This window comes from Somniosus microcephalus, chromosome 15, assembly GCF_052327205.1.
Source record: "Somniosus microcephalus isolate GS21.2 chromosome 15, FLI_Smic_1.0, whole genome shotgun sequence".
Classification (NCBI taxonomy): Eukaryota; Metazoa; Chordata; class Chondrichthyes; order Squaliformes; family Somniosidae; genus Somniosus; species Somniosus microcephalus.
The window spans coordinates 110885712-110899805 of NC_141001.1; the positions used below are offsets into that span (position 1 = coordinate 110885712).

General features: G+C 44.3%; 1 protein-coding gene across 4 annotated transcripts in view; it reads right to left on the reverse strand.

Moving 5' to 3' along the window:
* Positions 1–601: 601 nt before the first annotated feature.
* elp4 (elongator acetyltransferase complex subunit 4) overlaps positions 602–14094 on the reverse strand; it is a 275374-nt gene continuing 261881 nt past the window's right edge. The window contains exons 10-11 of one of the 4 annotated variants that reach the window (XM_086008282.1): positions 1237–1345; positions 602–832 (exon numbers count right to left, since the gene is read on the reverse strand). In XM_086008282.1, coding sequence (XP_085864408.1) covers positions 795–832; positions 1237–1345 — 147 coding nt within the window. In that variant the 3' untranslated portion in view covers positions 602–794. Of the gene's footprint in view, positions 1346–14094 lie in introns of all 4 variants that reach the window. The other 3 variants (XM_086008283.1, XR_015081043.1, XR_015081042.1) reach the window with 3 other exon arrangements.

A 14094-nucleotide genomic window follows, 5' to 3' on the forward strand; every position in this document is an offset into this window, starting at 1 on the left:
TTTGCTAATCCGTGCACTTTCCCTATGTTGGTCAGAGAACGTATCACATTATCCTACCACACATTTCCCCTTGCTGTCCTGACCTGCTGCTCTCAGATCAGTGTACCTGTCATTCCTCATTTCATTCTCTTGTCTGCTGCCTTCATCTTCAAATTCATCCCCAGAAGTGTTTTCTACCGTTTGTCTTCTCATTCGTGGAATCACAATATTTTAGGTGGTTTTTTTTTTAATGAGCGTTCCCTTCGTTAGTGTTCTTAAAAAGGCAGGTAATTGCTTTAATCTCTCCATGGCCTCGCCTCTCTCTATCGCTGTAACCTCCTCCAGCCCTACAACCCTTCAGTTCTGGCCTGTTGCACATCCTCAATTTTTTTTCACTCCACCATTACTAGCCGTGCCTTCAGCTGCCCGAGCCCTAAACTTTGGAATTTCCTCTCTAAACCTCGCTATCTCTCGCTCCTCCTTTAAGATGCTCCTTAAAACCTATCTCTTTGATCAAGCTTTTGGCCACCTGTTTTAATATCTCCTTGATTTTGGTGCCAAATTCAATGAGTTTTTTTCTAATGTAATATCAGATAAAAAGTTTGTATAAATTATACAAGTGTTCAGGATGGATCCAGTTTATTGCACATTTTGTTTAACTTGGCATTATAAACACACATTTCTAAACATCTTAAAAAAAATCTTTTTAAAAATGCGTATTTTCATGAAGAAGAACTTGAAATGATATAGTGCCTCGTCACATCTCACAGAATGAATTACATTGCGGTGCAGGTGAAGGCGAGAACCTTGTATCTTCAAAATGCACAGAGGGAGGGAGAACCAATGTTTAGTCCTGTAAAAAATAATTCAACAAAAGTAACATTGATCCCTTGGTTATTTTCCCCAATTCTCTGACCAGAAATAAACATTCTTGAGGCCTAATTTTGATTTGTTTTTGTAAATAAATGGCATCCTAACAGGGAATTATATTTTACAAAATCTATTACATGGTCAACTCATGATCACAGAGCATATGTGCCAATTATAAGGCAACACAAACCAGATTCCAAAAAGGCAGTCCAGCTTTCTGTTTCTATTTTTGTTCAATGGTTCACGCTCTTAGTCATTCGTTAAACAGACACAAATATTTATTGCTTTTATGTATACACCGATGATTCATAATCACACTTTACATATGATGAGAATTCAGAGTGAAATGGTTAAATAAAAGTCACTAAAAGTCCAGGTGCTTCTTGCCTCTGGCTGTACCACCACATCCTGAGCTCAGCAGTTTGGCTGATTCTGCCAGGTCCTGTTTGCTTGACCGGCTCACTGTGTCTGACAAGTCTGGAGGCAAATGCAGTCTCTGTTGAAGGGATTTGTAAGGAGGGAGAGAGAAAAAAGAAAATTCAAAATGCGTTAGGATTTTTATTTTAGAGAACAATTCAGAATAATAAAACAAATTTTATAAATTGCAAAGAAAAATCTATACATGCATTTTATTTCTTTCTGGGAAATGTGACTTCATACAACAAAAGCAACAGTACTTTGATGATGTGCTTTTGAAAAAATGGACCATTAGCCATTCTTTCTCTTTTTAATGAAGAAAGACTTGCATTTCTATAGCGCCTTTCACATCCTCAGGACGTCCCAACACGCTTTACAACCAATGAAGCACTTTTGAAGTGTAGTCACTGTTGTAATGTAAGAAACCCAGCAGCCTATTTGTGCACAGCAAGCTCCCACAAACAGCAATGAAATGGGTGTTGGTTGAGGGACACTGGGAGAACTCCCCTGCTCTTCTTCGAATAATGCTGTGGGATTTTTTACGTCCACCTGAGGTGGCAGACGGGGCCTCGGTTTATCGTCTCATCTGACAGTGCAACACTCCTTCAGTATTGCGCTGGAGGGTCAGCCTGGATTATGGGCTCAAGTCTCTGGAGGGGGATGTGAACCCACAACCTGCTGTCTCAGAGACGAGCATGCTACCCACTGAGTCACAGCCAACACGCTGAATGAGGCTGCAGACCACTTTCTGCAATGTAATGGAACGATCTGCCAAGGCAACCAAATGCATTAATGCAATCTTGTTGCTTAACAGGTCTTAAGTTAATCAATGATAGAGTCATAATCATTTTAAAACCCTTGCTCACAGATGTGCATAAAAACTTTACGCTGTGTAACAGTGTATGCAGCAATTAAAGTCATTTCATATTTATAACATACACTCATTTAAGTCCCTTGTGTCACACTCTATTCCCCGGCTGAGAGGACTAGGAGATGACGTAGTCCCAGGCCTCAGTCAATGCACTGTAAGCAAGTGGTAGGCAGTGCAGGGGAGGGGAGGGACCCGTGGTGAGTCATCCATCAATCTTCCTTCACTGTTCAGGGAATTACTTTACCTCTTCCCCAGTGGCATAAGTGAGATACAAACTCTCCATATGGAAATTGTAGATGTGAACTTATGCTTAACACTTGGCTGTAAGGCATCTGGGAATTTCCCCCCCTTCCCAAAACTTACTCTGCCTAGATTCCAACCCTTCAGACTCTACGATGTTAAGGTTTCTCAAATCCCGTGAACTGAGAAAGGTAATTATCCATGAGTTCGTTTCAGATCGTTTCCCGAAAGGATCAGTAATGGATCATTATTTTTTACCAACTGGACTGTCACAGAGAAAGCCAAAGATATGTAACATTTGAAAAATCTTGGATGTGATGTGTAGTTCTATCTACAACAGTAACTTGTATTTATATGGTGCCTTTAACATAGAAAAACGTCCTAAGGCGCTTCACGGAGGTGTAATCAGAACGAAAGGGACACTGTGCCAAAGAAGGAGATACATTCTTACACCGACCATGCTCATCACAGACAGCCGCTGATATCGGACAAATAGCGCCAACCATTTACCAGTACCATAAGGGTTGATTATAAAGGCGCCGCCTATAACGTATTATGCGCACCGGCTATTTCGGGCAGTTCAATAAATTCCTCACACCTCGTTAAGCCCCTGTACTTGCCGATTTACACACCACTTCACAACACCCCTACATCCGTGTGATATTCATTTTTAATGCCGTGAGGATTTCTGTGACAAACTGTTCCAAGTTAAACTGGAGTTGCATGGTCACAGAAACAAAGATATCGGGGATTGCAGTACCTAAAAAACTTCATTAGAGCCTTGCACGCTACAAAAGCTGTACCGTTACTTGTACACGGGAGCGTGCATCCTGAAGTTACTTCATCTGGCCGGAATAATATGCATGAAGATGAACGAAATGACATTAGTGTTTTAAGTTTGCTTGGTTTAAATTGTTCATGTTCTGCTATTGGTCTCAAACATGAGGCACTGCCAATCTGTTTTTATATAACGGATCGTAGATTGGTTTTACCGTCCACCGCTTATAAATTGAGAGAGGTGGTGGAGAAGGGTGTTGTCAGTGTAGGCGCAGAACCTGACCCCATGCCTGTGGATGGTGTCGCCACGGGGGCAGCTTGTAGATGAAGAGGCAGAGGGGACCAAGTTTAGATGCTTGGGGGGACTCCTGAGGTAATGTTACGAGGGCAGGAAGAGAATATACAAAAAAAAATGGAACTGGATGCAAAAAATATTGCATCATCAAATAGTGTATATGTTCCAAAGCATACGATGCTATAACCTATGCATATGTAAGATTTGTCTATCTACTTAGAGCTGCAATTATTTTGATGTCTCACTTGTTTATATTCTACCTTCTTTCCAACAACCATCATAAACAGAACCCATAATCCTATAAAATTGCTAGCTTTTTCTCTCAGTAAGTAATTAACTAAACAGATGCTGCCTTACCTTAAAGACACAATATGCTCAAAACCTAATAAGGTTACATTGGTTTCGTGAAATGGGGGAAGCAACTGAATAAGATCACATTGTTTTAAGCCTCAGTTTAATCCTGGCTTGAGGAAACACCTGAAACTTCTTGCATCAGCAGAACATTCAAAAGAAAATTGGATCAATACTTGGAGGGAAAAAAATTACAGGACTATGGGGAAAGAGCAGGGGAGTGGATTAATTGGATCGCTTTACCAAAGAACCGGCACAGGCACGCTGGGATGAATGGCCTCCTTCTGTGCTGTATCATTCTATGATCACTAAAAAAAATCCGAAAGTGCTATCAACAACAACTTGTATTTATATAGCGCCTTTAACATAGTAAAACGTCCCAAGGCGCTTCACAGGAGTGTTTTAAGACAAAAAATTTGACACCGATCCACATGAGGATAAATTAGGGCAGGTGACCAAAACCTTGGTCAAAGAGGTAGGTTTTAAGGAGTGTCTTAAAGGAGGAAAGAGAGGTAGCGAGGCGGACAGGTTTAGGCAGGGTCATCCAGAGCTTAAGGCCTAGGCAACAGAAGGCACGGCCACCAAAGGTTGAGCGATTATAATCAGGGATCCTCAAGAGGGCAGAATTAGAGGAGCGCAGATATCTCGGGGGGTTGTGGGGCTGAAGGAGATTACAGAGATAGGGAGGGGCGAGGCCATGGAGGGATTTAAAAACAAGGATGAGAATTTTGAAATCGAGGCGCTGCTTAACCGGGAGCCAATGTAGGTCAGCGAGCACAGGGGTGATGGGTGAACGGGACTTGGTGCGAGTTAGGACATGGGCAGCCGAGTTTTGGATGACCTCAAGTTTACATAGGGTGGAATGTGGGATGCCAGCCAGGAGTGCGTTGGAATAGTCAAGTCTAGAGGTAACAAAGGCATGGATGAGGGTTTCAGCAGTGGATGAGCTGAGGTGGAAATAGGCGGTCTTTGTTATGCTGTGGATATGTGGTCGGAAGCTCATTTCAGTGTGAAATATGACACCAAGGTTGCGAACAGCTTGGTTCAGCCTCAGACAGATGTTAGGGAGAGGGATGGAGTCAGTAGCGGAGACCGAAAACAATGGCTTCGGTTTTTCCAATATTGGAGAAAATTTTTGCTCATCCAGAAAGTGTATGTCGGATAAGCAGTCTGACAATTTAGACACCGTGGAGGGGTCGAGAGAAGAAGTAGTGAGGTAGAGCTGGGTGTCGTCAGCGTACATGTGGAAACTGACGCTGTGTTTTCGGATGATGTCGCCAAGGGGCAACATGTAGATGAGAAATAGAAGGGGGCCAAGGATAGATCCTTGGGGGACACCAGAGGTAACGATGCGGGAGCGGGAAGAGAAGCCGTGCATCCAAACAGTGAATTACTTTGAAGAGCAGTGACTGTTTTCTAGGCAAACATAGTGGCCATTTTGCACAAAGCCAGGCCCAACATGAGATTGATGACCAGTTAATCGGTTTTTGGTGATGTTGGTTGAGGGAAGAACGTTGGTCAGGAAAATGTGATGTCTTCCTGCTCCTCTTTGAATAGTGCCATGGGATCCTATTGTGCACCAAAATGCCTAAGACTAGCAGACAAGGGCCTTGGTTTAACGTCTTATTCAAAAGACCATCTGCAACAATGCAGCACGCCCTCAGTGATGCACTGAGGTGTCATTTGTTCACGACCTGGAGTAGGGCTTGAACTCTCAACCTTCTGACTCAGAGGCAGGAGTGCACACGACTGAGCCACGCTGACACTTAGCCTTCTTTATCCCCTCAGTTTACCCATTACATCGCAAAACAACTTGCAGTTCTTACAATAAGGCCAGTGTTATCATTAGGTGCAATGGGGACAAAAATAGCACAGTTGAGCCAAAATTCATCTCTAGTGATATTAATTGATGAGTTGAACTTGCTGCCACTACCACTTCGATAGTGATAGCCCTGCCACAACCAGTACTTCACCGTCACGATAAATGGCTCTCTAGAAGACACAGCTCTACGCATTATATATTGCATATACGCATTATATATACGCATTTATATATTGTACTGTATATAGCACAAAAAAATCCACTTCAAACATTATGCTTTACTGAAAACCTAGTTGCAATGTTGATAGAAACTATGGAGAAGTTTCTAGCTTTTAAATTTCAGTAATATTATAGGTCAGTTCTGCTCCTCAGTTTGCATTGGTGTCAAGTACGTTCAGTAAGTACACATCTGCAGAGTTCAATTTTCATTGGTCAGAGACAGATGCGGAAAATGCGGTACAACTCAGGTCTGCGTGGCTTTAAATGTGTACCTGTAATACATCCTTATACACGGCGCGGCAGAGAATCTGCGCTTCAAGCGAACTGCCAAAGCAGTGCCTGCTGCTGCACTCTTCCATACCTGCACAGAATGCTCTTTATAATTGCCTAACCATCCTCGCCAAGGAACAATAAGTTTACTCTCTAGACTGCCAGCTGAATGCAATAATAAAAAAGTGTTACAAGGGTTAAGAACTATTCATTGACCTGATCAGGTTTGAGCCCCCTGGCGCTGGTAGAATAATATGCCACATTACTCTCTTCCTAAGGCCTGAACAGGCCTGTAATTAGTGGGGGGGGGGGGAATCCAATGAATATACTTGATCTCACTGAGCTTCCCCTAAGCACCACAAATGAAGGAATGCTACTGCCTAAACATTGATTTTTATCTCATGCTGAATAAAAGCATTCTGTCATGTTCTTATTGTCTAAATTCCAAGCATTTTCTGTTTACAAAAAACAAGAGGACAGCAGTTCGACAAGTGGATATCTTCAAGATCACTTGACTTCCAGCCTCAGGGCACAAGCTGAAAAATATTATTTTACTTTCCCGATGTGGCAGGAGGAGACACGTCACCTTAAACTTATCAATATTATTTCCGTATCTCATTATTAGCTTACAGCAGTGACATAATATACACGGCATAAACCCCTCTAACGTGCAGCAAACCAAAACCCAGCATCACAGTTGGTCAGCTCGTACGTTCCAATCGCACTTCAGCGCGAATCACAAGGTTCACTTGCAGGAGGCTGCTGCCTGTTGCTGTAGAGTATATATAAATTCTTTGTTGCCAAAATCAAGCCAGGCTCACCAATTCCACCTGTACATATTATAAGGAAACACTTGAGGTACGAGTCACTGACTCTTGGGTTGGGGGGTGACACATCTGATCCTCCACTCTACTTGGCGCTCAATTGTAGCCACGTCAGGAAGGCATGCACCAGGTGGAGCATCAGGTCAGCTTCCTGTAAGAGGGAGGAGGAGAAAAAAAATCAGACAGGGATACCCCTGCCTGGGCTGTAGCTCACAACTCCGAGTAGCCAGCTCAAAAAAAAGGGGTAATGGTAGAGATCTGCAATCATTCATGCCATCCATCTGCCCTCTCAGCAGCAGTCACTAAACCAGGCAGACTTAAAGCGCAAGTGCGCTCCACTAAACTGGCGCATAATCTTCAATGTTATGAAGAAACATGACTGCCTCAGGGGCTTCTCAATCAACTCTCCTGTCCTATTCTATACTATGGCGCTACTGGTTACGGCCTGGTAGTCAACGTTTTGAATATTATAGAATCATAGATATTTACGGTACAGAAGGAGACTATTCTGCCTGTCGTGTCTGTCCCGGCTGAAAAAGAGCAACCCAATCTAATCCCACTTTCCAGCTCTTGGTCCGTAGCCTTGTAAGTTACGGCACTTCAAGTGCATATCCAAGTACTTTTTCAATGCGATGAGTGTTTCTGCCTCGACCACCCTTTCAGGCAGTGAGTTCCAGACCCCCACCACCCTCTGGGTGAAAAAAGTTCTCAACTCCCCTCTAATCCTTCTACCAATTACGTTAAATCTATGCCCCCTGGTTATTGACCTCTCTGCTAAGGAAAATAGGTCCTTCTTATCCACTCTATCTAGGCCCCTCATAATTTTATATACCTCAATTAAATCTCCACTCAGCCTCCTTTGTCCCAGCCTATCCAATCACTCCTCATAGCTAAAATTCTCCAGTCCTGGCAACATCCTCGTAAATCTCCTCTGTACCCTCTCTAGTGCGATCACATCTTTCCTGTAATGTAGTGACCAGAACTGTACGCATTACTCCAACTGTGGCCTAACTAATGTTTCATACAATTCTAGCATAACCTCCCTGCTCTTATATTCTATGCCTCGGCTAATAAAGGAATGTATCCCGTACGCCTTCTTAACCACCTTATCTACCTGTCCTGCTACCTTCAGGGATCTGTGGATATGCACTCCAAGGTTCCTCTACACCTCTCATATTATGTTCCCCTCCTGCGATATTTCAGTACCACTGCAAATGGGGAGTACTGTAGACAATTCACTGCCCTGTTCATGATGTAATTGAAGAAGCTTTAAACAAAATGTTTGCCATGAGGCTGCTTCCTACCAGCCATTCAAGAGGTGCCTTACTAACACCAATAAGTATACAGGTGTCTCAGTTTACAAATTCTACAATTATGCGTAGTAAGTAGAAAATAGAAAATATTTCAAGCGCTGGGAATTATTTACACATTTGAAAAAAAAACACGAATATACACCTCCAGTTGGAGTGTCTTTTTTAATGATATAACCCATTTCATAGTTGAGGTCATGATTGCGTCACCATCTCAACCCCTCAAATGCGATACTGCCTAGTAGCACGCTCCTGCCTCTGGATTATCCTCTGCAAAATTGCTGCGTTATGCAACAGAATATGGTAAGTAAACAAGACTTGAGGCGTTATAAAACCAGTTTCAATTCCACGTCGGGGTATGTTGCGTTCTAGAAATTGTTTGAATTCTAGAACCTGACCGATACGTGTTCTTGTAAGGGCTTAATTTGGAAAATTAGTCAAGCATAATACCTGAACTTGTAACCCTTCAACAAAGTCAACGCTCTCCCGCTTCAGGTTACATGTTTAACATTTTTGCCTAAGTACTCACTAAAGAAGAGCTGAAGTGGGATTGTGCCTGATACAAATCAGACGACGAGACAAGAACTGGGCTGTGAAAGATTTCAAACAGCCCCAAAATCCAGTGCTACTTATCGGGATCTTTCCTTTCAATGGTGATATTCGGCATTATTTCTGGATGTATTATCTTCCTGGGTAGGGCGCGACTGCAAACCCCAAAACATTAACAAGAAGTAATTTTGCAGAGATTAAGCATGCTACTGTGATTCACATTGTGATTAAGTTACAGAAAGGTGCATATATTGCATAAACAGTAAAAGTTCAACCTAGAAAGGAGGTACGTAGGATAATAGTATAGACAAGATAGATCTGGAACATCAAACTAAACAATACAGTAGGAGAAAGGGACACAGGTTCAAAAAAGTAAAAGGCAAATTTAGGACTAATGTCAGGAAGTTCGTCTTCACACAGAGTGATTTGAACATGGAATGGACGTTTGGGTAGGGTAGTGGAACCAAAACCCTGGAATCATTTAGGAAATTGTTGGATGCTATGATGGGTCTTTTTGGATGGATGAGCTAAGACGTTCCAAATGGCCTTTGTAATTCATATCGATCTCGTGATAAGAACACATTAGGGTCAACGTTCCCTCTAATACTTTTTTCGGGTGCGCGGCCCCTTTAAGGGGTCGCGCGGCCCATTCAAATTTCCGCGCACGCGTGGTTTTTCCATTGTGAAGCCGGCAAGCGACCTGCGCGGGATCGCCAGACAGCCACGCAGCTTAACGGGAACATTGGTCGGGCTAGAATTTCCGCTTGTTTCCGTTAGTAATATCAGCACAATCCGGACGGAATCGGCAAAACCAGCGCAAAAGATCAGGCGATTTTAAATGCGAGTGAGGTATGCCCAAAACCACTTACGTTCGTGTTTTCCGCGATCTTTTCCGCTGGTTCGGAAAGGCGATTGTCATTTTCTTGGGCGCACAGGCACATTTTAAAAGGTTTTTCATATCAAAAAATATTTAATTTACTAAGGAACTGACTAGTATACACCAATTAAACTATTAACTGGTTCAGTAAAATTTTTCTTTAAGTAATTTTTAGCGATGTTAAATCAAGTGACTCATGAATGGAGGACTGGACACCCTTATTAAAATTGCTGTATTAATAAAACTGCACCAGGTTACCACTCTTAAATACATCAAGGAATACTTAGTACTGCAAAGAAAAAAAAGAAACAATTACATTCTACTACGTTGCTCGATTGCGCTGGTTCATGGAATATTTTATGTTTGTGATTATGGAAATTAATTTTAGCGGAAACTTGTGCTGTAACCTAACCAATTTCAAGCGCATTTTGGGTGCAATTTCCTGATTGCACCCAAATTGGAAACTCTACTCCATTGTGAACAGCAGCCAGGGTTTAAATTGTAAATAACTGAGAAGCTTAAATTTCGGAACCATTCAGTCATTATCCTTAGAAATATTTCCGGACTGAGCAAAAAATGCAACGATCAAAATTGGAGTGGGGTGGGGGGGGAGGTTTAATAGTATGAAATGCAACAAACATTACGGATAAACATTTTGAGCAATCTAGAACAAAACGTTCAAACGTGAGTCATTTCTTTTTCCCTATTAAAATGGGGAGTGTGGCCTATAATCTACTGTCCCCATTCATTATACCACAGGGCTGCAGATAATACTTCTAGACTGGCCCGAACCAGCAATTCTAAAGTCTACATGCTGCTGGGTCCCTGCTGGGAATGGGCCTGCACTCTATCACTGAATACTTAATGCCTGAATAATACATGCTCCTGAAAGGACACGAGACAGGCTCTTAGTATGAGCCACGCAATCTGCTCAAATTTAATATAGGATTTCAAAACAGGGCAACCAGAGGTAACCAAGAGACACTTAGTTATCGTCCTTTACAACACCTATGGCTAAATATGATTGAGTGCAACGTAAGTGTGTCAGCTGTGGCTCAGAGGCAAGTGCGCTACCAACTGAGTCCGAAGGTTGTGGGTTCATTGTCCCACTCCAGAGACTTGAGCACAATAATCTAGGCTGACACTCCAGTGCAGTGCTGAGGGAGTGCTGCACTGTTGGGGGTGCTGGCTTTTGGATGAGATGTTAAACCGAGGCCCTGTCTGCTCTCTGATTGTGGATCCCACGGCACCCTTTTGAAGAAGAGCAGGGGAGTTATCCCATGGTGTCCTGGCCAATATGTATCGCTTGCTCAACATCAAACAACAACAACTTGTATTTATATAGCACCTTTAACGTAGCAAAATGTCCCAAGGCGCTTCACAGGTGTATTATAAGACAAAAAAATTTGACACCGAGCCACATAAGGAGAAATTAGGGCAGGCGACCAAAGGTTTGGTCAAAGAGGTAGGTTTTAAGGAGCGTCTTAAAGGAGGAAAGAGAGGTAGAGAGGCGGAGAGGTTTAGGCAGGGAATTCCAGAGCTCAGGGTCTAGGCAGCAGAAGACACGGCCACCAATGGTGGCGCGATTATAATCAAGGATGCTCAAGAGGCCAGAATTAGAGGAGCGCAGATATCTCGGGGGGTTGTGGGGCTGGAGGAGATTACAGAGATAGGGAAGGCGAGGCCATGGAGGGATTTGAAAACAAGGATGAGAATTTTGAAATCAAGGCGTTGTTTAACGGGAGCCATTGTAGGTCACAGGGGTGATGGGCAAATGGGACTTGGTGCAAGTTAGGACACGGGCAGCCGAGTTTTGAATGACCTCAACTTTACGTAGGGTAGAATGCAAAATGCCAACCACGGGTGCATTGGAATAGATATGTGACTCGCAAAACAAGTGCTCTACTCGGAACTCCGGCACGGCAAGATAGCCCCAGGTGAGCAGAGGAAACGCTTCAAGGACACCCTCTAAGCCTCCTTGAAAAAGTGTAACATCCCCACCGACACCTGGGAATCCCTGGCCCAAGACCGCACAAAGTGGAGGAGAAGCATCCGGGACGGCGCCGAACACCTCGAGTCTCTTCGCTGTGAGCAAGCAGAAGCCAAGCGCAGGCAGTGCACATCAACCCAAGCACCCCACCCACTGGCCCCTTCAACCACCGTCTGCCCCACCTGTGACAGAGACTGTAGGTCCCATATTGGACTGATCAGTCACCTGAGAACTCATTTTTAATGTGGAAGCAAGTCATCCTCGGTTCCGAGGGACTGCCTAAGAAGAAGAAAAAGGAATAGTCAAGTCTAGAAGTTGCAAAGGCATGGATGAGGGTTTCAGCGGCTGATGAGCTGAGGCAAGGGCGGAGACGGGCGACGATATGGAGGTAGAAAAAGGCGGTCTTAATTATGTGCGGATATGTGGTCGGAAACTCATTTCAGGGTCAAATATGACACCAAGGTTGCGAACAGTGTGGTTCAGCCTCAGGCAGATGTTCGGGAGAGGGATGGAGTCAGTGGCTGGGGAACGGAGTTTGTGGCGGGGACCGAAAACAATGGCTTCGGTCTTCCCAATATTTAATTGGAGAAAATTTCTGCTCATCCAGAACTGGATGTCGGACAAGCAGTCTGACGATTTAGAGAGTGTGGAAGGGTCGAGAGAAGTGGTGGTGAGGTAGAGCTGGGTGTCGTCAGCATACATGTGGAAACTGATGCTGTGTTTTCAGATGATGTCGCAAAGGGGCAGCATGTAGATGAGAAATAGGAGGTAACCAAGGATAGATCCTTGGGGGACACCAGAGGTAACGATGCGGCAGCGGGAAGAGAAGCCATTGCAGGCGATTCTCTGGTTACAATTAGATAGATAAGAATGGAACCAGGCGAGTGCAGTCCCACCCAGCTGGACGACAGTGGAGAAGGATGGAGTGGTCAATTGTGTCAAAGGCTGCAGACAAGTCAAGAAAGACGAGGAGGGATAGTTTACCTTTGTCACAGTCACAAAGGATATTTGTGGCTTTGATGAGAGCCGTTTCGGTACTGTGGTGGGGCGGAAACCTGATTGGAGAGATTTGAACATGGAATTGCGGGAAAGATGGGCAGGGATTTTGAAGGCGACAGCACGTTCAAGGACTTTGGAGAGGAAAGGGAGGTTGGAGATGGGGCGGTGGTTTGCAAGGATGGAGGGGTCAAGGGTTGGTTTTTTGAGAGGGGTGATGACAGCAGATTGGAGGGAGAGGCAGACAGTACCTAAGGAGAGAGAACCATTAACAATGTCAGCCAACATGGGAGCCAGAAAAGGAAGTTGGGTGGTCAGCAGTTTGGTGGGAATAGGGTCGAGGGAGCAGGAAGTGGGTCTCATGGACCTGATGAGCGCGGAGAGGTCATGAGGGGAGATCAGAGAGAAACTGGAGAAAGATTTAAGTTCAGGGCTAGGGCAGGGGGGAACCTTAGAGGAGGTTTGACCTGGTTGGGCTAGGGGAAAGCAGGGAAGTGGCAGAGGCAGCTGAACGGATGGTCTCAATCTTACAGACAAAGAAGTCCATGAGCTCCTCACATTTGTTGTCGGAGGTGAGGGTGGCAGAGACAGGGGAGAGGGGTTTAAGAAGATGGTTAGCAGTAGAGAATGAGAGCCGGGGTTTATCTTTGCATTCCAGAATGATTCTGGAATAGTGAGCAATTTTGGCAGACAAGAGCAGGACCCGATAATGCTTTACATGGTCCAGCCAGATCTGGCGGGAATGGCTAAACCAGTTGTCCGCCATATCCATTCAAGTCTGCGTCTCTTGGACTTACGTGAGCGAAGATGAGGGTCGTACCAGGGGGGAATGGCCAGGGTGAGAGAGAGCGATTGTTTTAATAGGGACGAGGGCATCAAAGGTGGTGGTGAGGGTGTGGTTGAGTTCGGTAGCTGCAGAAATGTCGTGGTGAATGGAGGGCCAAAGGATGAACAGTTGGGATTTCGTAAGTGCAGTTGGGAGAGAGTTATTTCTAGGCCTGGACACAGAAGGAAGTAGGGTTGGGGGGTGGGGGACGGGGGAGGGAAGGGGTTGTGGGTGGAGAGCGATTCGAGGAAGTGGTCAGAGATGGCCTTATCTGTGATTGACATGATGGGAGCAGCATCACTAAAAAAAGCCCCAGATTATCTGGTCGTCGTCACATTGTTGTTTGTGGGCTTACTGTGCACAATTTGGCTGCTGCGTTTCCGACATTACAAGAGTGACTACATTTCAGAAGTACTTCATTGGTTGTAAAGTGCTTTGGGATGTCCCGAAGTCGTGAGAGGCGCCATATAAATGCAAGTCTTTTTTTCTTCTTGTATATGTAGAGATGTTTAACATAAATACAGACATCATTTTATCCAGTCAGTATATGGCACAAAATCATTGAAGCACTTGTTTGCATGTCCTTTCATTGTCGCTGGCATTTTCCTGTC